The 25,409-nt window shown below is 46.6% G+C and overlaps 1 protein-coding gene across 2 annotated transcripts in view; it reads right to left on the bottom strand.

Annotated features, from left to right (window-relative positions):
* Positions 1 to 20,525: 20,525 nt before the first annotated feature.
* MFGE8 (milk fat globule EGF and factor V/VIII domain containing) overlaps positions 20,526 to 25,409 on the bottom strand; it is a 34,843-nt gene continuing 29,959 nt past the window's right edge. Inside the window, exons 8-10 of one of the 2 annotated variants that reach the window (XM_081171211.1) lie at positions 24,250 to 24,452; positions 22,676 to 22,831; positions 20,526 to 22,226 (exon numbers count right to left, since the gene is read on the bottom strand). In XM_081171211.1, coding sequence (XP_081027337.1) covers positions 22,083 to 22,226; positions 22,676 to 22,831; positions 24,250 to 24,452 — 503 coding nt within the window. In that variant the 3' untranslated portion in view covers positions 20,526 to 22,082. The remainder of the gene's footprint in view (positions 22,227 to 22,675; positions 22,832 to 24,249; positions 24,453 to 25,409) is intronic. The other variant, XM_081171212.1, reaches the window with a different exon arrangement.

The raw sequence follows: 25,409 nt of genomic DNA, 5'->3' as shown, positions 1-25,409 counted from the left end.
CTTAACTGTCAGGGGTCATTTACCTTTATTAGAGGGTAATAAATAACAAAAACAACAACCCAGCAGCCTCACCCCACCTGATGGCTGTGCCAGCCCTGACACTGAGCTTTGTTTAGACCAACCTGATCAATTTCCCTTACCAATTTCAAGACCTTTCAGGGTTCAGCTTCTTCCTGCATTTGAAGCCATCTGGCTTCTATGGCTCACCGAACATGCTCTCTTTTTTACACTGGATTCCGGTTCTCCATCCACAGTGTTTCAGTGCTCTCTTGCACTATCTTTTGTCTCTCTAACTTTCCCTTATCAATTAATAATAATAATAATAATAATAATAATAATAATAATAATAATAATTTATTTATACCCCACCCATCTGGCTGGGTTTCCACTCTAGGCGGCTTCCAGCAGAATACAGTCATACCTCGGGTTACAGCCGCTTCAGGTTGTGTTTTTTTGGGTTACGGACCACCGAAACCCGGAAGTACCGGAAAGGGTTACTTCCTGGTTTCGGCGGTCATGCATGCGCAGAAGCGCTAAATCGCGCTTTGCGCATGCACAGAAGCACCGAATCGCAACCCGCGTGTGCACAGATGCACCGCTGCGGACTGCAGACGCTGCGGGTAGCGGATGTGCATCCTGCACGGATCACGTTTGCAACCCGAGCGTCCACTGTATTAAAATACAATGATTCATCAAATGTTAAAAGCCCTAATCAGGGCTGCCTTCAGAGATCTTCTAAAAGTCAGATAGTTGTTTATTTCTTTGACATCTGATGGGAAGGTGTTCCACAGGTCAGGCGCCACTACCGAGAAGGCCTTCTGCTTGGTTCCCTGTAGCTTCAGTTCTTACAGTGAGGGAACCGCCAGAAGGCCCTTGGAGCTGGACCTCAGTGTCCAGGCTGAACGATGGGGGTGGAGATGCTCCTTCAGGTATACTGGGCCGAGGCCCTCCAACATTTCTCCAATGAAAATAGGGATGTCCTAAGCAAAAGTGGGACATCAAATCCAAAACCAGGACAGCTTCTGTAAATCTGGAACTGTCCCTGGAAAATAGGAACACTTGGGGGGGGGGCAGTCTGCATTACTTCAACTCCTCCCTCCCAACCTCAGAAGGGGAGCAGAATTCTGGATACAGGACCACTTCCTCTAATCAATTAGCTTCCATCACTTAGGTTCCTTCTCCTTTGAAGAAGTGCTGTGGCTCATATTTCTGTATGAAATATCATATTTCTGTATGAAGGATCCCAGGTTCTTTGTTTGTTTTTGAATATTTTTTATTGAGTTTTACAGATTTTCTCATCATCACAATCAACATTTTCTCAAAAACAGAATAACATATAAATCCCCCACCCCCCTCCCCCACCCCCCGACTTCCTTTTCTGGTTCTTTGAATGTTTACTTCCCCTGCTTGTTTTATTTTACCTTAATATGCAGTCTTTAACTTAAATGTTATATATATATGTATATCACATTTTTATACCCTGCGTATTTTCACATTTCGTCTTGCACTTTATTATTTCCCCATTTTTACATCTTCATTTCTGTGTTGCTAATTGTAAATGTTTACTCAAACCCTGCTAGTGATTCTACTTCTTTACAGTTTTGAAAAGGGTTCCAGGTTCTAATCTTGGCATCTTCAGGTACCTCTATTAAAGAGCCTTGTCCAAATCCTGGAGAACCACTGCCAGTCAGTGTAGGCAATATTCATCTAGATAGACCAATGACCAGACTCCGCATAAGGCAGCTTGCTACATTTCCCCCTTTTGACTTTAGGCTTCATTTTCCTCTTTACTACCACTCTGAACTATTGACCCTCCCATGAACTGTTAACCTTTCTGGTTAGAACAGACCCTTTCAAAAAGAAAACATGCGTTTTGGAACAGAGCACCATCATTCACGTTCCTTCCTTCATAGTTTCACATCCCACCTTTAAATTCCTTCCCCTCCCCACGCACAATTAAAACAATAATATAGAATAATATAGAATTTAAATGTTGCAGTGAGTTCAATAATAACAGCGGTGATATCTCCAGAGGCATCCCTAACCTAGAGAGAATGAACGGGCAAAACGCATTCCAAAATATATAGCAGATTCGTTCTGATTTGGTTATGGCGAGGTTATACAACAATAAGCATTCACACTGGGTTCATTCTGTTTTGTTTAACATAAGAAGAGTCTGCTGGATCAGGCCAAGGACTCATTTGGTCCAGCATCCTGTTCCTACGGTGACCAGATGCCTGTGAGAAGCACGACCTGAGTCCAAGACACTCTTCTCTCTTGTAGGTCTCAAGAACTGGTTTTCAGAAACATTACTGCCTTCCACCAAAGAGGCGCAGTATAGCCATCATGGCGAGTAGCTATGGATCGCCTTGTCCTCCATGAATATGCCTCATCCTCTTTTGAAGCCATCCCAGTTGGTGGAAATCGCTGCCTCCTCTGGGAGCGAGTTCCATAACTTTCCGTATTTTTCGCTCCATTGGACGCACCGGACCATAGGAGGGGGAGAACAGGGGGAAAAATTTTTTTCTTGTTCTCCCCCTCTAAAATAAGGTGCATTCAAGGTACATTCACCTGAGCTGGTGGGGCTGGCGGTGGAGGGAAGCACTGCTTTCCCCCACTGCCAGCCTCAAAGATCCCTGAAGCCTTTGGAGCGCAGCGCCCCGCTGCCCTGCAGAGGTTTGCACGCAGCCATCCTCAAGCTAGAGCAGCGAGACGGAGCCCTCCCTCTCGCTGTTCTGGCTTGGGAACAGCCTTGCTAGCTTCTGCAGGACAGCGGGGTGAAGGCACCCCGCTACCCTGCAGAGGTTTGGGCACAGCCGTCCCCAAGCTAGAGCAGCGAGATGGAGCGCTCCGCAGTGCTCCGTCTTCCTGTTCTGGCTTTGGGCTTAGCAGTGCAGCCTGCATTCGCTCTATAGGACGCACACACATTTCCCCTTAATTTTTGGAGGGGGAAATGTGCATCCTATAGAACGAAAAATATGGTAACTGTGCGCTGCATGGAGCTGTACTTTCTTTTACCTGTTCTGGATTTTCCAACACTTCGCTTCAATGTATGTCCATGAGTTATTGCTTGCGGGGTGTTTCTACATCGGCCCATTAATCAGTCACTTATCCCACATTTTTCAATCCGTTTCTCCATCACTTTCCCAACTGCAGGAGCGTGTAAGTGTGTGTGTGTGTGTGTGTGTGTGTGTGTGTGTGTGTGTTTAAGAAGACTTGTTAAACTATGGTGGCAGAGCACTTGAATCCACATTCATTCATTAATTAATAATAATAATAAATTTTGATTTATACCATGCCCTTCCCGGTTCAAAAACCAGGCTCAGGGCAGCTAACAACAAAGTTAAAACACTTAATTGTAAAAGCAACATAAAATACAGTATAAAAACATGACTAACAATAAAATTCAAAAATCAATTTAGGGGAAATAAGCAATTAGATAATCCCCAGGGCTAGCTGGCTGAATTGGTCCTACTTGGGCCAGCGAGGAGGCCAGGGGAGAATTAGCTGTGGGGTCTCAGAGCGGGTAATCTTCATAAAAGGGGAGGGGGAGGGTAGAGAAGGGAAATAAAAGATCAGGCTGAATTCAAATTAAAGACCAGGTGGAATAGCTCTGTTTTACAGGCTCGACGGAAGGAGGTTAAATCCTGAAGGGCCCTACTCCCATAGGACAGAGCATTTCACCAGGTCAGAGCCATCACTGAAAAGGCCCTGGCCCTGGTGGAGGATAGTCTGAATTCCTTAGGACCCGGGACCTCTAAGCTATGGTTATTCGTGGACCTTAAGGTCCTCTGCAGGGCATACCAGGAGAGGCGGTCCCGTAAATACGAGGGCCCTAAGCCACAAAGGGCTTTAAAGGTCAAAACCAACACCTTGAACCTGACCCTATACTCCATGGGAGCCATGAACATAAATTTTCCAGTATGGACTGGAATCTCTCCCACAAAACAGTGACTGTCTGGAGGCACCCTTTAGCAGAAAACAATTTTTTTCCCCCTATTCAGTGCTGGCTGAGAAGCCAACTTAAAGGAATCCATCCAAGTCAACAGCTTATAGTTCAAGAAGTCTTTCCTTAACTGGGAGACTTGTAAACAATGTAAGGCAACAGACCCTATTGAATTGTACTGTCCTTCACGGAAAGGTTCTGTTTCTTTAGTTGTTGGTTCCTGCTCCCGCTGCAGTTTCCGAGACAATCAGGACCTGTGTCCACTTGCCAGCTGGAACTGGGTCAGACTGACCAAGCCTTTAAAGCCAGCCCAAGGTTTCTACATGAAGAGATCTGAGGGTTCACATCTGAGAAAGCATTGGTCTTGCGTGCTGCAAGGTGTAGTAGTAGGTAGGGCTGCTGATAAAGACTCCAGCTGAAACCCTGGAGAGTTGCTGTAGATGCTGCTGGATCAAATGGGTCAAGGGTCTCATATAGGCAGCTTCCTATGTTTGGAAAGACCGGCACCCTTAGATGTGGAAGCCCTTAATTCCTCACATTCAGGGATTCTCTCTAGTTTCTCAGCGAGGAGGGCAAGCTATGCACTTTGCAAAATGCTTGCAGGTGCTTAAAATCATCCACTGCCAGCATAGCACCCACAAACTTTATCTGAGGAGAGAGAAAAGTGAGGTGGGTAAACTGCAAAAAATGTTGAAAATAACTTTTGTTTTTAAAAAACCAGAAGCTTTTCTATTAGGAATTTTAGGTACCGGCATTCCAAAGGAGCAGAAAAGACTTTTTATGTATGTGACAGTAGTCGCACGGATGCTACTAGCCCAGAGATGGAAAGAAGAAAGAGTCTCTACCAGAGAGGAATGGCAAACTAAGCTGATGGACTACGCTGAAATATCAAAGCTGACTGGAAAGCGCAGGAACCAAGAGGACAAAAACTTTTTTAAAAGAATGGGGGGGATTATAATTTACTTAGGAGACCACTGTAAACAGATGAAAACATTGGCAGGATTTTAATATCACTTGTAATGTAACAGGTATTATGGATAATATGGATGAAAACAAAATATAGATTAGGAAATAATATGTAGCTGAAAATGTTCACATTAGGACACATGGAAGGGATGGTCGTGAGATTCAGAGAAATCTCTTTATACATATATGCATTTGGTACTGTTATAAACTCATATTTGTAAAACCAAATAAAAATAAATTCAAAAGAATTAAAGAAATAAAAAAGGGAGGTGGGTGGATGCTTTCCCCATGTAGGAATGAGCTACACATCCCAGCATTCCTGACAGAAAAATGATGCTGTTTCCTGGGATGTGTCATCCTAGTTCCTTGTGGGAATAAACTATCTGGGTATCTGCTGCGGCCAACTCCCTCAGGTAAGTGTATCTGAAGAAGTGTGCATGCACACGAAAGCTCATACCAAGAACTAACTTAGTTGGTCTTTAAGGTGCTACTGGAAGGAATTTTTTTTATTTTGACTATGGCAGACCAACACGGCTACCTATCTACTACTGGTCCCTCAGGTAAGGTTTGTTAGTCCTAGTGTGGGCAGGCAGTCTAGGATTGGGGCCAGCAAGGTTAAACCAGGGCTCTGCTCACCTTGACTCCACTCATGTGAGGAGTCAAAACAGGGGTGGTCACTTTTGTGAGCACCCCTATTTGATACCTCAACCCCCCCCCCATCTCTAGCTGGTGTCCGCATTTACACACCACATTCATCCGAGGAGATTGCGGAGGATAAATGAATTTGTTTCGTTTATTTAGTTATTTAATCATTGTGACTGTTAGGTAGTGACTGGCCCAAGGTCAGCCAGTGAGTTTCATGGCTGAGTGTGAATTTGAACCCTGGTCTATCAGGTCCTAGTCTAATAACTCTAACAACTACCCCACAGTAGTGCTCAATATTTATTCATTGCATCTGTTAGCGCTACTTCAAAGGTAAAGGGACCCCTGACCATTAGGTCCAGTCGTGGCCGACGCTGGGGTTGCGGTGCTCATCTCACTTTATTGGCCAAGGGAGCCGGCGTACAGCTTCTGGGTCATGTGGCCAGCATGATTAAGCCGCTTCTGGCGAACCAGAGCAGTGCACGGAAACGTCATTTACCTTCCTGCCAGAGCGGTACCTATTTATCTACTTGCCCTTTGACGTGCTTTCGAACTGCCAGGTTGGCAGGAGCAGGGACCGAGCAATGGGAGCTCACCCCATCACAGGGATTCAAACTGCTGACCTTCTGATCGGCAAGTCCTAGGCTCTGTGGTTTAACCCACAGCGCCACCCGCGTCCCTCACATACACACAAAGGACCCAAAGTGATTTAAGAACAAAGTCAAAGACAAACAGGTGAGATCGACTGAAAGACAACATACAAATTAAAATCCCTGAAGTGCTTATCCTGAGGTAAAACTGGACAGAGTCTCTCAGCCTATCCTATCAGGGATCCAGCGTTGACTGGTTTCCACCAAGCTGTCCATGCAATTAGTGAAATGGCCAGGAAACCACAGAGTAGCTTTTTCAGAAACACGAGAGCCGATGTAGGTTCAAATCTCTAGTTAGCCACAAAACTTAGTGGCTGTCCTTGGGCCACTTAATATCTCCCACATTTCACACCACACATGGCTGTTATGAGGACTGAAAGGAGAACATATCTGCTGCCTTGATCTCTACAGATGACTGGTGGAATAAATATTTTCATGACCTTGATTGCTTTGGGGAAATGGTCTTGTAGCGATGCTCTAAAGCAGGCATAGGCAAACTCCAGCCCTCCAGATGTTTGGGACTACAATTCCCATCATCCCTAGCTAACAGGACCAGTGGTCAGGGATGATGGGAATTGTAGTCCCAAACATCTGGAGGCCCGGAGTTTGCCTATGCCTGCTCTAAAGAAAACTGAAGCACTGATCAGCTTCTCCCCCCCAAAAAAAACCCCTACCCTTTGGTGCTATGCTTGCAGCCAGGAATTTCCTGGTTGCAGGAGACGAGGATGCCCATCTTCTGATGTTTCCTGACCAGCTGTCTTCCAGGCACCCAGCAGAACAAGCATGCTGATAGCCAGGAGTTAAAGACAATGTTTGTCTCTGCAGCGTGACCTACAGCGTGAGGGGGGCTCCCATCGATTTCCTGCCTCTACATCCTGAAGCTGTTATCAGCAACTGCTCCCCAGAAAAAAATGTCGGAAGGATGCTTGTGGCAAAAGGCAGAGGTGCCAGGAAAATCTTGCTATAATCCATTCCTTTATAACCATGGGGCCTGGAGAACATCAAAGTGTCAAGGTATTGTGAGCGAGTTATGTGCATCTCTGGAGTCTCGCAGGCTGAAGCCGATGTGTTTGAAATCACTGGAATGGGGAACATCATTGTACCATTAACTTCTACTGTTGTTTAAGCAAACCTCCAGTTAAATGCACAAAGAGAAAAAGGAGATTTACACAGTGCTTTGCCGACTTGCTAAAAATGCTTCACAAGGGCAAAATATCTGTACTCCTGATTACATCCCTGTAAAGTAGGCTATAATCTACCGTAGAGAACACCAGTTTGGCAAAGGTTGATCTATTCCATGCTGCAGATGAAGCTTAAGATTACGTGGTAAATCGATGGCTAAGGTTTGAATTTGTAACTTCACTGCTCAGATTCTAAAACACTACTCTATCATGTGGCATTGTCTGGTTCACATAACTGATTAAGGCTGTGGTTCTGTGCATGCTTACCTGGCAGTAAACTCTACTGGAAGCAAAGGGACTTACTCCTGAGCAGACAGGCATAGGTGGTTGAAGAATGTGCTTTGGTCCAGAATTTCATGTGAAGCAATATGCAAATTGAAACACATAGCCATTATTTTAAATGGGCATGTCTCCAAATTTTGTTATGCAGTTATCCAACCAAATAATGTGTATGAAAGAATGCATATTAGGGGAAATTGTGCATGCATTCATGAAAATAGCATATAAAAATGCATAATGAAGGCAAATTTGCTTGCAAAAAATGCCAGCAATTGCAAAAAGAAATTGCTTGCAAAAATGTGTATATCAGGGGAAATCGTTTGTAGACGTGTGAGAAAAAGTTTGCACTAAAATCACTTTTCATTATGACCTTTAAAAAATTGCAACATTTATGGATACTGGATATATTTTGTATAAATATATTTTGTAATGTTAATATTAATATTTAAAATGCAATGTGGAAATGTGGCAAACGGAACTTAACACTGGAAAAATGTGAGCCTGAGAGAAAATGGACTGGTTCATCCAGTCCTAACAGTAACATAATTTAGTTTTATAACTTGCAATAATCTCACACTTCAATGGATCGTTCAGGATCCTCAGGAGAAAAGCAACTTTCTCCAAGAGTTGCATTAAGTAAGTGTATGAAATTTTTAATTCATGCATTGATCAGTCAAAAGCCAGATAGCTATTCAGCTTTCTTTTTAAAATAAAAAATAAAATTAATGAGCTGACAGTCCTATTTATAATTGTGGAGTGGGATCACAGGGCAAGGTTTTAGCCGATTTGGCAAGGCTGTTGCCCTGTCTTGGCACAGACTTTTATTATATCCGTGCCTGTCTCGGATAGCGGCCAGGGGCTGAGGAATTTACTAGAAGCTGGGAGGCAATTAAGAGCTGATCCATCCTCCCTCTGGGACTGGCACCTAAAAACCTTTGATTGTTAAACAGCTGCAGTTTGAGCCCTTCCTTTGGGGGCTCACACTTTCCCATGCATAGGGGAGAGTGAAGCAGCTCAGGCCCAGATGAGCTGGGAGCGGTTGCCAAATGAGAGCATCTGTGGGGCATGGCTAAGGCACAAAAGCTTATGAGCCGCTTGGTCACAAAAAGCAGAGAGAGAGAGAGAGAGGGAGGGAGAGGGAGAGGGAGAGAAGAACCAACTCCCAATATTCTTCAAACGAGCCCCTTTTCTCTCTTTGAAATGGCTCACAAACCCTGAGAACAGGGGGCATTTGTTCAGCTGCCCTAGAAATAGGCTCAGATTCTCCCACCCTGGGTGATACAATCTGCCTATAGAGGCATCATCCTGTGGACACTTTCCCTGCAAAGTGAACAGGCGTCTAAATAGCTCTTTCGGCAGCCAAGAGGGATGTTCTTTCTCACTGAATTTCAATCTTGCCCTTCTTGTGGATCGGAACCACAATTTGAAGGATAATAATAATAATAATAATAATAATAATAATAATAATAATAATAATAATAATAATAATTTGTTTATACCCCGCCCATCTGGCTGGGCTTCCCCAGCCACTCTGGGCGGCTTCCAACAAAATATTAAAATACAGTAATGCATCAAACATTCAAAGCTTCCCTAAACAGGGCTGCCTTCAGATGTCTTCTAAAAGTCTGGTAGTTGTTGTTCTCTTTGACATCTGGTGGGAGGGTGTTCCACAGGGCGGTGGATGCCACTACCGAGGAGGCCCTCTGCCTGGTTCCCTGTAACTTGGCTTCTCGCAGCGAGGGAACTGCCAGAAGGCCCTCAGCGCCAGGGCTGGATGATGGGGATGGAGATGCTCCTTCAGGAGATGCTCCTTCAGGTAGCTCCTTCAGGCTACTGGACCGAGGCCATTTAGGGCTTTAAAGGTCAGCACCAACACTTTGAATTGTGCTCAGAAACGTACTGGGAGCCAATGTAGGGTAAGGGAGGACCCCCTGGCAGAGCACTTGATGGAGATGCTCTCCCTCCATGGTTGGAAGAGGCAACAGTGCTTCTGAATGCCGTTGGCGGAAATCGCAGGAGGGGTGTGTCCTCTAGCACTCAGGTCTGCTTGCGGGTTTCCCACAGGCATCTCGGTGGCAACTGTGAAAGCAGGATGCTGGAGTAGATGGGCTGCTGACCTCATCCAGAAGGCTCTTAAGTTCTGCACATGTTCTGCACATAGAAGGTCCTAGTTTTGATCTCCAACATCTCCCATTAAAAGGATCTCAGGCAACAGGTAGTGGGAAAGACTTCTATGTGGGGCCCTGGGGAGCCACCACTAGTAAGAGACGATTATGATGATGGGCTAGATGAACAAATGCAAAGGGGCAGAAGGTCCCAGGTTAAACCTGGCATCTCCAGGTAGACCAGAGGGAGAGTTGGGAGAGATGCTGCCCATCAGCATAGACAATACTGAACTAGATGGACCAGTTGTCTGGCTCAGTATAATGTAACTTTCTATGTCAAGTGTGGGGAACCTTTGGTTTTCGGGTTGTTGCTGGCCATTAGCAGCAGCATCTGGAGGTCCAACAGTTCCCTACACCTGTTCTTAGCCTAACCAGGTGCTTCCTGCTCCCACATTGCTTGCCGCTTGCTCTGGGCCGAGTCTGCACAGCTACCCAGGAGTGCCCAAGGCAAGTGATGGATTCTTCTGTAGCTCTTTGTTCTGGTCACTTGTCTGTATGGGCAAGAAGTGGGCAGGCAGTAAGCACAAGGAGAAGGTGGAGAAGCAGCAACAGCAGCATAGCCAGGAGTCTCCAAGGGCAGAGTTCGCTGCGACCACAGTCTCCGTAGTCATGCTACCAAACACAAAGGTGAGATTTCATGGTTGTGTGCAAGAGGTGTGAATAAAACCATTCACACAGCATCTAAACTGAGTACAGTGGTACCTTGGTTCTCAAACTTACCGGTAATTTGTCCCGGGAGCCCGTTTGACTCCTGAAATGTAAGCTTTCAGAATATTTAAAATTAGCCAAACTGACAGATATAATAAGACAAAAACCAAAAAGTGAAGTGAAAAAGGGAGTGCCTAAATGAATACCTTAAAAGCCAAGGTTCGAGGACAGAAATCTGGCTGAGTCTGGCATAACCTTGGCATAACCATTGCTGCGGCTCCACCGTGGGGGTTGAGGAAGGCCGCTCCCTCCTGTAGGCACACTCTTCCAGGCCTAGGGGGCGGGGCCCACACTCGCCACCGCTACTGTTTTAAGGACACTGATGTTGCCGCGGCAAATGCTTAATATGTTTTTATATATTTTAAAATGTTTTATAGGGGTTTTTATTTTTTATTTTGTTGTCCCACCGTGAACGGTGGTTTTTATTGATGTACTTCTATTTTGTTCTGTTTTAGTTTGGTTTGGGGTTGGCTATTGAGTGGGGTGGGGATTTGTTGTGTTGGTACAATTGTTTTTGATTTGACTTGTTTCTACTCTGTAAATGGAGGTTGGTTTGAGGCTTGGGATTGCTACCGTAGTGGGGCGAGGGAGGTATGGCGGTGGGGGCAGATGTCATAGGCGAAGGGGATTGAGATATGGATATGCTCGTACCCCTTCCAATCTGCGCCCCATCCCGAGGGACGAGGGTAGGGTGAGCAAGGATTACTCACCTCCGTCACTGGTGTTGTGCAATGCCAGGTCTATAGGCAAAAAAACCGCCACCCTGCGAGACTTCTTCACCTCGCAGGGGGTTGACCTGGCTTGTGTGACGGAGACCTGGGTGCGCGAAGGGGAAACTGTTACCCTACGAGAGATGGCGCCCCCAGGTTTCTCTGTCCTCCACCAGTCACGGACTGTGGGCCGGGGGGGAGGGGTGGCAATATTAATCCGGGAAAATTGTTCTTTCAGGGCTCTACCATCGCCATCGATCCCCGGCATTGAATGTGTTGGCCTAGTGTGGGGCTCCGAGGAGAGCTTGGCTGTCTGGCTGGTGTACCGGCCACCTAGCGCACCAGCAGCCACCCTGTCAGGCCTGCTGGAGGCGGTGGCCGGCTGGGCCTTGGAGTTCCCCAACCTATTGGTACTGGGGGACTTCAACATCCATGCTGATGCCACTCCCTCCTCACAGGCTCTGGACCTGGTGTCTTCCATGGCGACACTAGGGCTCTCCCAGTTTGTTTCGGGCCCCACACATCAAGCAGGCCACACGCTGGATTTGATCTTTGGCGCCGGTATAGATGTGATCATGTCTCCCTCGATGAAGGTGCCATGGTCTGATCACTACGCTCTGAAAGCCAGGATTGACTTTCCACCCCCACCCTGCTTAGGTGGCGAGCCGATTTGGGCTCGCCCGCAGAGGCTGATGGACCCTGATAGATTCCGTCAAGCCTTGCGGGACCTTGCTCCCCCTGGCGACTCATTGACTGAGCTTGTTGAGGGCTGGAATACCCAGCTCCTGGCAGCCATCGATGAGATCGCACCTAAGCGCCCTCTGCGACCCCGCAGAAACCGGGCTCCCTGGTTTACCGAGGAGCTTCGGAAAATGAAGCGGGACCTCAGACGGCTAGAGCGAGTATGGCGGGGTGCCCGTGACGGAGCCTCAAGAACATCTTATAGGGTTTTTATGAAAACCTATGAGATGGCAGTGAAGGCCGCTAAGAAGTCTTACTTCTCGGCCTCCATTGCATCCGCTAGCTCTCGCCCGGCGCAATTATTTAGTATAATCCGGTCTTTAACGTCCCTTGAAGGACAGCCAAATTTAAATAACAATCTGACACACAGCTGTGAGGCATTTGCGAGCTTTTTTGCGGAGAAGGTCTTGTCGCTCCGCCATGACCTCCCTGCCAATTTGGATACAATAAAGGAACTGGAGGCCCCTCGACTGTCCTCGGGTCCAGTATTGGACCACTTTGACCGGATATCTCCAGCCGATGTGGACAGATTCCTCCAAGCTGGAAAGCCCACCACCTGTCCTCTTGACCCGTGCCCGTCATGGCTGATTAGAGCGTGTCCAGACGAGGTGCGGGGCCCCCTGGGGGATATCATCAATTTGTCCCTTGGCACCGGGATATTCCCAGGGGAACTGAAGGAGGCGGTGGTGCGTCCGCTCTTAAAGAAAACATCGTTAGATCCCTTAGATCTATCCAATTACCGCCCGGTCTCGAATCTTCCATTCCTGGGTAAGGTGATTGAGAGAGCGGTTGCTGAACAGCTTGGTAGGTTTCTGGATGAAACATCTGCTTTGGATCCATTCCAGTCCGGCTTCCGTGCTGGTCATGGGACCGAGACGGCTCTGGTCGCCCTAACAGATGATCTCCGCAGGCAGCTGGATCGAGGCGGGTCGGGGCTGCTGATTCTTCTAGATCTGTCAGCAGCCTTTGACATGGTCGATCACGAACTCCTGGACCACCGCCTTGCCGACGTGGGGATCCAGGGCACAGTCCTTCAATGGCTGCGCTCGTTTCTCTCTGATCGGGGACAGAGGGTGGCGCTTGGGGGGGAATTGTCATCGCGTCACTCCTTGGTGTGTGGAGTGCCTCAGGGTGCGATTCTCTCCCCGATGCTTTTTAACATCTTTATGCGCCCCCTCGCCCAGCTTGTCCGGAGTTTTGGGCTGGGCTGCCATCAGTATGCTGATGACACCCAACTCTATCTGTTGATGGATGGCCATCCTAACTCGGCCCCAGACACACTGACCAAATGTCTGGAAGCTGTGGCTGGATGGTTACGTGGGAGCCGGTTGAAGTTAAATCCTTCGAAGACAGAGGTCCTCTGGCTGGGGCGGGACGATATGGGATCGAGAGGGCAACTCCCATCTCTTGCGGGGGTGCAATTGGTGCCAGCACCGTCCGTTAAGAGTTTGGGTGTAATCTTCGATACCTCCCTTTCTATGGAGGCGCAGATTACAGCTATAACAAAGGCGGCATTTTTCCATCTCCGCCAAGCTAAGCAGTTGGCCCCTTATCTCTCTCGCCCTGACCTAGCCACTGTGATCCATGCGACGGTCACCTCCAGACTGGATTATTGTAACTCGCTCTACGTGGGGCTGCCCTTGAGACTGACCCAGAAACTCCAGCGGGTGCAGAATGCCGCAGCGAGACTCCTTACAGGGTCTTCGCCGCGGGATCACATTCATCCGGTGCTATACCAGCTGCACTGGCTCCCGGTGGAGTACAGGATCAGGTTTAAGGTGCTGGTTTTAACCTTTAAAGCCCTATACGGCCTAGGACCCTCGTACCTACAGGACCGCCTCTCCTGGTATGCCCCACAGAGAAACCTACGGTCTACAAATAATAACACCCTCAAGGTCCCAGGCCTCAGAGAGGTTAGGCTGGCCTCAACTAGAGCCAGGGCCTTCTCGGCTGCAGCTCCAACCTGGTGGAATGCTCTGTCACAAGAGACTAGGGCCCTGCGGGATCTGACATCTTTCCGCAGGGCCTGCAAGACAGAGTTGTTCCGCCAAGCTTTTGGTCAGGGCGCAGCCTGACTCCCTCCTCTGGCAACCTGCACAGAATTTTGTTTAATCGGTTGCCATCAATTTGATTTTAACTAATTTTATAATGAAATATTTTTAGAATGTGTTATTATTTGACTGTTATTTGGTTGTTGTTAGCCGCCCTGAGCCCGGCTCAGCTGGGGAGGGCGGGATATAAATAAAATTTATTTATTATTATTATTTATTAAGTGAAAGGATAAGAAAGAGAGATTTATATCTAGATGCTAGGATAGAGATGATAAGGAGAACAGGATGATACAATGAGAGGTAAAGGAGGTGCTGTAGGATTGGTGGAAGTCAATGTTTGTTTTTCTTTTTAGTGTTTATATTATTAACTTGTATGATATGGATTTGGGTTTTTGTATGCTGGTTTTTGTGTTTTGCTATTTTTTGATATTTTTCGTGTTGTTGTTGTTGTGTGGAAAATACTAATAAAATTTATTATTTAAAAAATTTAAAACAAACCTGTTCGAAAACCAAGGTGTGGCTTCCGATTGGCTGCAGGAGCGTCCTGCACTCAAGCGGAAGCCGCGGAAGCAGTGTCGGACATTCAGCTTCTGAAAAATGTTTGCAAACTGAAAGACTCACTTCTGGGTTTGTGGCATTCGGGAGCCAATTTGCTCAGGAGCCAAGCCGTTTGAGTACCAAGATACCACTGTATAACCCCCCAAGAAATAAGCATGATGTCACTTAACAAACAAACAAACCAGGAGGTACCTTATAACACCTTTGTTCTCGTCTGCAGGATCACATTGTGTCCTCTGCCCACTTCCACTATTCTGTTGCATACTGTTGAAAGCTCTTTGCTGCTTCCTCAATAGAGAACACTCTGTATTTAGGAACTTAGGAAGCTGTCCAAGATTTCAGCTAGGAATCTTTTCCCAGCCTTACCTGGAGGTGGTGGGGATTGAACCTGGGGCCCCCTGGAAAGTATGTGCTCTGCCACAGAGCTACAGACCTTCCCAAGCAGGGAAGCCATTCACTCTGCAATAACCTGGCACTCCACTGCCTGATATGCCAAGAGAGTTGTTTGTTCTTACGGTTGGGGGAAAAACCAGAAGATTCCTACAATAAGTTGTCAGCCGTTCCCACCATTCATCATCAGCTGCATTGTGCGAGAAATCACAGGCTGAGCTTTGCATTGTACCTTGGAGCTCTTAGCTATTGTGGGGTTGGGAAGGACCGTGGGGGTCATTGTCCAATGCAGGAGTCTGGCAGCCACAGCATCCCTGCTGCCTCTGATTAAATGCCTCCACTAAGAACATAAGAACCTGTTGCATCAGACCAATGGCCCATCAAGTCCAGCATCCACTTCTCACAGTGCCCAACTAGATGCTTGTGGGTAAATGCTCAAGCAGAACCCAGGCACAAGATTATTCTTCTCTCCTGTGGCTTCCAGCAACTGGTATTCGGAAACTTCTTTCTTCTTCGGCAATCACTTGTGGCCAAGTAAGATTGTCTTCCAATTTGTAAGTGATTGCGGAGGCCAATTCTGGAACCGCACATCCTTCCACAGTGGGAACATAGGTTTCTTTTATATATATATATATTATTTTTATTGGTTTTCAAATACAAAAAACAAATTTATACACTCCATACATCTTAATTAAATCTTACTTCTCTTTTTGACTTCCCTCAATTTGTCTGCAGTTCCTTCCCTTTATTACTTTTAACACATTTCTGCCATTTTAACCATTTCCCCTCACAGAGCTTCCTTAAAACTTACAAACGTAATTTGATTATCACTCAGTTTTTGCATATATTGGATAAACTTTTCCCAATCTTCTGTAAATCTTTGGTCTCGTCGATTCAGGATCCTTCCAGTCATTCTATCCAGTTCTGCATAGTCCATCATTTTAGTTCTCCATTCTTCTATCGTAGGTAGCTCCTCATGTTTCCATTTCTGGGCCATCAGTATTCTTGCTGCTGTCACTGCATATAAAAATAACTTCTTTTCTTTCTTATTTATCTCATTACCTGTAATGCCTAGTAAGAAAGCTTCTGGTTTCTTAACAAATGTATATTTCAACATTTTCTTCAATTCATTATAAATCATCTCCCAAAAGCATTTTACCTTCTTACATTCCCACCACATATGAAAAAAGGTACCTTCTTTTTCTTTACATTTCCAACATTTGTTACTTGTCTTATACATTTTTGCTAACTTCACAGGTGTTACATACCATCGGTACATCATTTTCATAACATTTTCTTTTATAACTGTACATGCAGTGAATCTTAAACCTTCTTTCCAGAGTCTTTCCCAATCCTCCGTTTGTATATTACACCCTATATCTTTGGCCCAGTCAATCATAACTGATTTTACCTCCTCATCCTTTGTACAGGGAACATAGGTTTCCAGGTGGGAGTTGATCCCAGTAAGGATTTGCCAAACGTGCCTTCCTCTTGGCTCATTTCTCCCTTTCATTTTGAGTTCGTGCTTTTTGAAAGTCCATGAAGTCTTTGGTAGAGGCTATTCTCCAATTGGAGCACTCGCAGGCCAGTGTTTTCCAGTTTTCAGTGTTTATACATTTTTTATATATTTGCCTTGAGAGCATTTTTAAACCTCTTTTGCTGTCCACAGGCATTACGCTTTCCATTCTCAAGTTGGGAATAGAGCAGTTGCTTTGGAAGATGATAATCATGTATCCGAACAAGACCATTGTTGTTGTGACAACATTACTGCCTCCACCAGTAGAGTCTATCACCTTCTAGGGTAATGGACTCCATAGCTGGTACCATGGTGATCATAAGATAATTATTCTCATATTTAGCCGAAACCTGCTTTTTTGCAATTTCCATGCACCAATCCTATCCTACTCTTTAGGGCTGGGTTGGGGAAGCCTGGTGTATCTATGCAAACATACAGGTTGAGAATAGGTGGAATTTCATGGCAGTAAACATGCCAGATCTCCATTAGCTTCCTAGGTTGAACACCATCGTCATCATGATTCCTTGTAGCAGGTATGGTGGACTTCAATCAGGGTCCCAATTTGTCTCATGTTTTCCCCAAACCTTGCCCCCTTGCCCCACATCCATCATCATATGTGAGTCTTGACAGCAAGGCTTCTAGGATCAGCTGTGTTGTGGAAGTGGTTTAGCAATTCATTGCTCTTAATGGGGACCTCTGGAAATTTTAGCTCTCTTGGGGAAATAGGGGTCTCCTAGCACCTCTCAGTGTCCTTAACAAACTATAGATCCCAGAATCCTTTGGGAGAAGTCATATGACTGTTTAAAGTGGTACAGTACTACTTTAAATATATGGTGTCAACATGTCATGTAGTTAGTTTAAAATAGCATGACCATCCAAAGGAAAATAGGGCTTCAGAAAACCCAAAAGGAAAGGCCACAAGGTGCAACAATGGCCAAAGGCATAAAATAAATGGCTTTAATGACCAGGGTGTGGTGTGAAGGCACATGAGACCACCATGTTGCTGAAAGTAAACCAACCTAAATGTGGTCTGCACCTGGGAATTGTATGCCACCATGGAAGAAAGGTGGGATATAAATGTGAGAAAATAAATCACAAATAAAGGGAGATTAGGCAAATGGGTGAATAGTCTATCCATGGCTACTGGTCATGATAAACAGCGGAGACTGGTCCATGAAGGTAAAAAGGTCAACCGAGGCCACCAGTCCTGGGAGGTGGCTTTGGCTATCTGCTTCTTCCTCCTTAGTCTCGGTTTTGCCATTGTGGAACTCAGCAGTAAAGCAGAATGAGTTTTCTTCCCCTGCCATTGTCTCTGGCGCCACCTACTGTTGGCCTCCCTCCTTTACACCCTCCCAGTCCCAATAGGCACCAGCCACCATTGGTGGTGGTTATGCATTGCCTCCAGTATCAGAGGCAGAAAACTGATGATGAGAGTGAAAATTTGCTGAATACCAGTTGATACAGACAAGGAAATATTTATTGCCTCAGTGCTCTGCTTATTATGGGCTTCCCAAGAGATGTTTGGTTGGCCACTGTTTGGGACAGGAACCTGCATTAATCCCTCATCATCTTCTTCTTATGATGATGATGCAGTCCTCTCCACCGCCAGCTCATGCCTTTTCTCCTTTGCACATAAATAATCAAAGCCTTCTGGGCATCTCTAACACATCACCAGCTTTTCTTTTTTGGAGCTTGCTTAGCCAACCCTCCCCAAAGGAATGTCTCTCTTGCGCTCACGCTTTGACTTAAGAGTCTGGTTCCCAGCAGCACCAGACGTCACCATCCCATCCACCGTGCGACCTGCAGCTGGAACAAGTTGCAGCTGTAATCTAAGACCTCAAAGTACGACATTGGAAGGCTGGCATGATGCACCCGGGAAGCATTTGTGGATCAGGAAGCAAGTGCAGCCAGTAGGGGTGGGGCCTGCATTTATCCAGCAAGCCAGATCTTTACCTCCCCCACCTTCCATGACTCAAGCTTGACAGCTGGGCAGGGCTGCTCACCGGTCTATCATCTGACACCACAATGGCTCCAGGTGACCCATTTTCACTTGAAACCCTACATGCAAAGGAACAACTGATCATTGGTACCTCTATGCCATTCACAGAGCTGCAATTCCCAGTGATTTAAGCATAAATCCTGTTTTTTCCCCAAGGGAACTCTGGGGACTGTAGCTCTCTGAAGGAAACAGGTGGTCTCCTAACAAACCTCAGCACCCTTTAAAAGAAAATTCTAGCTCCCAGGAAGAGGGGACTGAAGTGGTATCATAATGCTTTAGATGTATGGTGCACATGTAATTCTCTCTCTCTCTCTCTCTCTCACACACACACACACACACACACACACACACACGGGGGGGGGGGGAGGGATGGAAGCGCCAAAAGGAGGGGAAAGTAGGAGGGATAATATAAACAGCCTTGCCAGATGCATTGAGCTCTCCCACCCCACTCAATAGGTTATCAGTTTCCTCCTCAGTGGAGACAGTGGAATTGCCAGAGCCAAACCCAGACTGGGCCTGTGTGGGCCAGAGTTGTAATTGTTTTGTGCTGATGTGGGGCACTTTTGGAGTACATACCACCACCTGTATTGCACAGGCCAGACTCGGGCGGTTACTTGTGCATTGTCAAGTAACAAGAGCACAATAGACCAGAGTTTTGCATAAAATGTGAGTTTATATATATATCAGTGCAAATTTAGAAAAAATGTAACTTGAAGGCAATATATGCCCCTATGTTGTGGGGGGGGTGACCACGTGAGCTGGCTGCTGGGAGTCTTCTTCATCTGCTGTCTGGGTGCTGCTCGTAGGCAACTTCAAGGCACCCGATGGTCTCCCTGATGTCTTTAAAACTCAAAATGGGCAGTCCCTCAAATAGAGGCAGTCTTTCCAATTGAAGACTGTCCTTTGATTGACCTTCCAAGAGAAGACCATCCTCTGCAGGCAGGGCACATGGCTAGCCTCAGCCAGATGTGCTCTGAACAGGTTTGCTCCAAGCACAGAGCACTGCAGAGTGAGCAGGCAACAGTACACGGGGAAATGACTGACCGAGAAGATCTATAGCTGGTCTGCCATGGTGCAACACAATGGATGGGACTCCCTCTTATAGGCCGGCACAGGTGTAATGCAATCTGCCTCTTAACCATATTTAAGACATCAGAGACAAGCCATAGCTCACCCTAGTCCTGCCTCCCTGACACCAGCCTTAACCAGGGTTAACATTTACATTAGGACAAGTCTTCACCAGGGTACCTATTTACCTTGGTTCTGCAACTAGCTTCAGAACCCTGGTTTACAATGTCAATATATTCCTCAACCAGTCATGATAAGCAATGGGGATTTGTGCTTGAGCAAAATCAGCTGGGCAAAGAATGCATACTAATCGGTGGCCTCATTCCCAAACCCTTAACCACGGCGAAGGAATGGCTACCCAGTGCATCTGCTTCATGTGAAGAGTCAGTTCAGCTCATTGGGATCTGCCTTATCTTGCAGGGCATCTTCAGATTTGGGCTCCTTTCTGATTGGCTGTCACTCTTTCCAAGCACTGGATGTTGTTATGCTTGCACTAATATAGCACCAGAAGCATGAAGTTGGAAGACCTCCTTGTCCATTGGCCTTGAGGGCCGTGTGTGGCCCTTAGGTTGCGTATTAGAGCACCTGGGTTACTTTCTACACACATGCATACACCCCTCTCCCTCCTCCCACTAGGGAAGAAGCATCACCCAAGTGCAAGGACATTTTCCAGCCAGGCAAATAGACTAAGGAGGGAGAACAGGGCTAGTGAGAGGCTTGATGTGGGGGTGTCTCACAGACCAGACAGAAAGGCTTGGAGGGGCCAAGGTTCTCCACTGCTGACTTAATACCATTGGCCACCTGAAGACAACTTTCATTGTCCATCTCTTTCATCTGTACAATAGGGCAGGAACTTAACAGTATTGTCTCTCACCCCCAACTCTGCCTCCCTCTCCCCCATCCATTGGTTCTGCCTGGGATTCCATGCGTTGAAAGAGACATCAAAAAGCAAGTGTTCTTAAAGTTTGTTTTAATACTGAGAGTCTTTACTTAGGGACTGTGTCTTGCTGAGAAGCCATAGCGGATACCCTCAGAATTTCCTATGGCTTAAAAAAAAACCTGTGCTCTGGGTTAATTGCTTCCAGATCCCAGACGGTGGCCCTACTTGAAGCCCCTCTTATTAGGTTTGTCTTACCGAAAGCCATGTGTTCCCCCAACCGCCACCACACAGACCCCTTCCAAAAGGGACATTCCACATTTGTTTTTGTTTTAAAATGCTGTCCTTCCTTCCTTGACACAGCTTCTCAGAGCCCCGCTTCTTCACAGGGCCTCTGCCAAACGTGGTCTCCAAAAGAGAGAAGCAATTAGGGGAAGCTGTCGCGTTAGTCGCAAGGAGGGGGGCCTAGTGGATTTAACAAACAACAGCAACAACAACAACAGTGCCGTGTCTTTTTCAGTATGCAAAAACTGGAGGGTTGGGGAAAGGTTAGACTACTGCCAAAACAGCCCCAGCAAAGTTTGAGTAATACTTTACAAATCTGTGAGTTCACCCAGTCTCCAATCTTTTAGCATCCTGAGAAAAATTTATCAAGGGAACAGGTAAACTGGGAACAGGGCTATGTGGATTTCATGCAGTGACTTCCATTGCTGGAGGAAAAGCAAGCTGCTAGTCCCTCATGGCTTTGAAAATGAACTTGGGAAAGTGTGAGCAACCGCGTGGTTACATGTGAGGAGCCGAGAGGGGCGGAGGCCTCTGTTTCCAGGAATTAGGGGCATTATGGGCTTCTCTGTGACTTGTGAAAGCAGAATAAATTACGCTAAACTTCAACTTATCTTGCAAAAACTTAGAACTTTGAAACCCTGTTTTTTTTTGGTCTGAAGTTCTGATCATGTTTTGAAAAATGGTGATGATGCAAGGGAGTATATATACAACACTGCCTGTGACCTACATCGTACCTAGGCTATTAAACTTGCATCTTAGACCAGCCATTGGTTCCTCCAAAGAATTCTGGGAAATGTGGCTCTGGGAAGCTGCTAAGCATTTTCCGTTACAGTCGCCCCACACCTTGAAGCACAGTTTCCAGGGCTCCCTGGAGAGAGGGCAAGGACTCTTTGAACCGGTTTGTGTGCACGCCGATGTCGCCAGGAGGGAATCAACCATGCATGGGGTAGGGCTTACAAAAGCAAGAGCCCAGACAATCAACAGTGGCTCTTAAAGTGCAGTGCAAGGGACCCGCAAGAGGGGGCCGTGGTGATGCAAACAAAGTAAGCCAATCCCTGAAGGAGCCAGCTTGTCAATCGTTCTTCAAAAGCAAAAGGGGAGATAGAAGACAAGCAGAGGGTCGAGGAGGTAACAAGGCCCCCGGACCATGATAGCTGCTGGCTCTACAAAAAATGGTGTTCCCAGTGCTTAACACAGGGCATAGGATTTTTTATCAATTGGAACTAGGAGTAGTGGATTTGGGAACAGAAAGCGCCACAGGTCCGGGGATGCAGGGGGCAGGAGACAAAGTGGGTGGGGAAGTCAGTCTGGCTCTCTGCTTCACGGCCTCCATGGTCAGGGGTGAGGGGGCTACTCATCACAGCCCAGAAGCTCCACTCGCAAGGTGATGCGGTTGTGCCAGGATTCGGGGAGGATGCGCACAAAGCGGGTGTAGAAGGGAACGTCAAACACATTTTTCTTGTGCGAGTTGTTGTCGTAGTTGCCTTGGAATATCTGTGCCGGTGAAGAGAAAGAAGAACGGTTAGAAAACACAAGAGCGGGAAGGAAGCAGGCCGGCTGACCTCGCAGGGCTGTAAGCAAGGGTTACCCTTTCTTGATTCTTCAGCATTTTAGTGTGAACTTCTCTTTTAATACACACACACACTTGGCTAATGTACCCTTTGTTGCAAGCAATTTCTCCTGATATAATGCTGCATTCTATGTTTCTTTTCACTAAAGTATTCATTTTTAAGCCCTGAAAAATGTCAGGGAACTGCGTTGCAAATTTCGGATAAGTGCAGATTTTGAAGGGTGGCTATTTTTGGTTCTCATCTTGTTCTGGAGAGCGCAGATTTGATAAGATTTGGCCTTAAATGCAAACTGAATTGAATTTCTCTCCTATTCCTCAGTGAGGATGGGAGCGGTTTCTAAAACACAGAGGATGCAAAATTCCCCAAGCCTACCTTGGTGGCGTTTGTCCTGCTATCCTTGTAAAGAGTCCAGGACTTCCCATCATCACTATAGGCCACTTTGTAGGCTGCAACATATTGAATGTGCCCAAAGTCACGAGCTCCTTGCGTAATGATCCCTGTCACCTTCTTCTCGGCCCCAAGATCGATCTGCAGGGAAACAAGGACGACGTTTATTTTGTGAGGAGGAAGAAGAAGAAAAGAGGGGCCCGGACTCAGGTGAGGCCACCTTCCTTGGAAACCTTTTAACCCCAACGCACAAGTTGTTAACCCATCCAAGGTTGAAAACTCTTAAGACTCAGAAGATTTGCAGGAAAAGCATGCAAACCTGGGGGCAAGTTTGCATACAACTGAGGGCTCATCCAGACTTCCTTTTGTGCCATGCGTGGGATGTGACATCACTGTAGCAGTCAAATAAAACACTTCCTGTTTGCCCAGAGTGGACACACAGGGAGGTGTTATTCCAGCCAGGAGGACTTCCTGTCCCACCTGATCTGGAGCATCCTCCCCCTGTGTGTGACTAGATAGATGGGCATGACCCTGTGAGACCCTGTAAAAGGGCCAGTCACGCAGCCATCTTCCTCTTTTGCTGCTCTCTTCTGATACTGATGCTTTTGCTGTCTGCTGGCTCTTAGCCAGCAGCACATGGGCTCATTCCCATATCGGATGAACTCAAAAACTCTCTTCTGTAACTACAAGGTAAAGCCTGCCTTCAGGGAACCTACTGTGAACTGAATGTGAGTAAACTTCTTATCATTACTTTTAAAGAAGACTGTTGTGTCTTTATTCTTTTTCAGAAGGATAAAAAAGGGAATTTACCAGGAACGAGCCCAATCTGGACAAAGCCAGATTGGATTGCTTAACTCAAGAGATTCAAACGAATCTAGCAACTATGTGCGCGGCACAATTTGGCACTTGTGCACATGCGTGAAGCGCGATTTAGCGCTTCTGCACATGTGCACGCGGCAAAACCCGGAAGTAACCCTTTCTGGTACTTCCGGGTCAGCATGGGACGCAACCTGAAAAAACATAACATGAAGCAAACGTAACATGAGGTATGACTGTATATACCATCGCTGTACTGTGTATGTTGGGTCTATGGACCACAATAAAGTGCTCTCTCTCTCTCTCTCTCTCTCTCTCTCTCTCTCTCTCTCTCTGTGTGTGTGTGTGTGTGCAATTCTTCAGACAGTACTTCTTCATGTGGCATAGTTAAACTGTGCAACTCACTGCTGCAGGAGGCAATGATCGCCATCCAAATGGATGACTTTAAAAGAGGATTGGACAAATTCACGGAGGACAAGTCTATCAATGGCTACTAGCCATGATGGTCATCTTCCAGGCACTGAATATAAGGTGCTGGGAATCATAGGTGAGCAGGATGCTGTTGTGCTCATTCCCAGCTTCCAGGTTTGTTTGAGGAATCCGGTCGGCCACTGTGGGCGCAGAGTGATGAGCTAGATGGGCCACTGGCAGGCTCCTCTTATGCCACACATTCAAGTGCCCAGCCTTCACCCTTGCACTGCCCTTCCACCCCTCCTTCCTGCATAGGAGCAGCAAGGCCTTACCTGAAGCCACTCGTCCTGTTTGTTGCGGAGGGCAGCCCAAGCGTTGCTCTTGCCCGTCTTGTCCAGGCGGGCATAGTGCGGGTGCCAAGTGAATGCGTCAATGCCCCATGTCTTGTAAACGCTGGAGGCTGTGATCTGCTGGTCGCTGATGAAGTGGGATTTCATGCCCAGCGGCTCCGAGCAACCTGCCATGTTGAAATACACTGTAACACAACAGTTTACACAGACACAGTGAAAGGGAAGAGACCGGAAGCAACAGATGCTCAAAAGAAAACAAAATTAAGCACCATCAGACAGACAGAAACACGCACACACATCTTCCCCAAAGTAGCAGCTTTCAAAACTTTCCATGCCATCGGCCTAGATCCCCCACGTCTAAACATGCCTGCCACAGAAACTCCCATGTGCTGCGAAGATTCTGGGGAAGGTTCTAAGGCAGAATTCTGCAACCTGCATCCCTGTGCTCTGAACATCAGCAGTGGTGAAGTGCTGATGGATGCTTCAAACCAACTTGTCCACCATTAGGGATCTCACTAAAAGCAAGTCTTGCAGCTTCCCGGAAACTGTTTTAAAAACAAGGAACCAAAGCACAGATGGAAACACAAAGGCAGGGGGGACAGGAGGAAGCCAACCCAAAAGATGGAATCCCAATGATGTCCACAAATATTTACAAGTCACTTTGAGGGTGCAAGAGCTGGGCATCTAACATGTAATCTTTCAAGTGTTGCTGGATGACACCTCCTGTTGCCCCAATGGTCAGGGAATGATAGGAGCTGCAGTCCAGGAATATCTAGAGCATCAAAGGTTAGCCACCCTGGTTTTTACCCAATAATGGTGTAATTCCATTCCAATTTCACCAGTGGATATTCCTCAATAATTATCCTTCAGATTTCCCACTTCTCTGAATTCTGTGAGACGCTTCTCAAGTCACAACACACACCCAAATGCTGTTCTAGGATAAAATATTTGAGATGCATACTCAGAGCAAAGATGTTTAATTGGCGTTTTGTGATTAAATGATAATTTTAAAAGTACATATTTTTTAAGTCATGGGTTAATGCGGAGGGTGGGAAGAGCTGTGACTCATTGTTAAGAACATATGTATTGCATGCAAAAGGTTCCACATTCAATCTCTGGCATGTCCAGGAAGGACTCGGAAA

Source organism: Podarcis bocagei (genome assembly GCF_964188305.1).
Source record: "Podarcis bocagei genome assembly, chromosome: 14".
NCBI lineage: Eukaryota > Metazoa > Chordata > Lepidosauria > Squamata > Lacertidae > Podarcis > Podarcis bocagei.
Note: the sequence above shows the minus strand (reverse complement) of the source record. Positions and strands in the feature narration are given on the sequence as shown.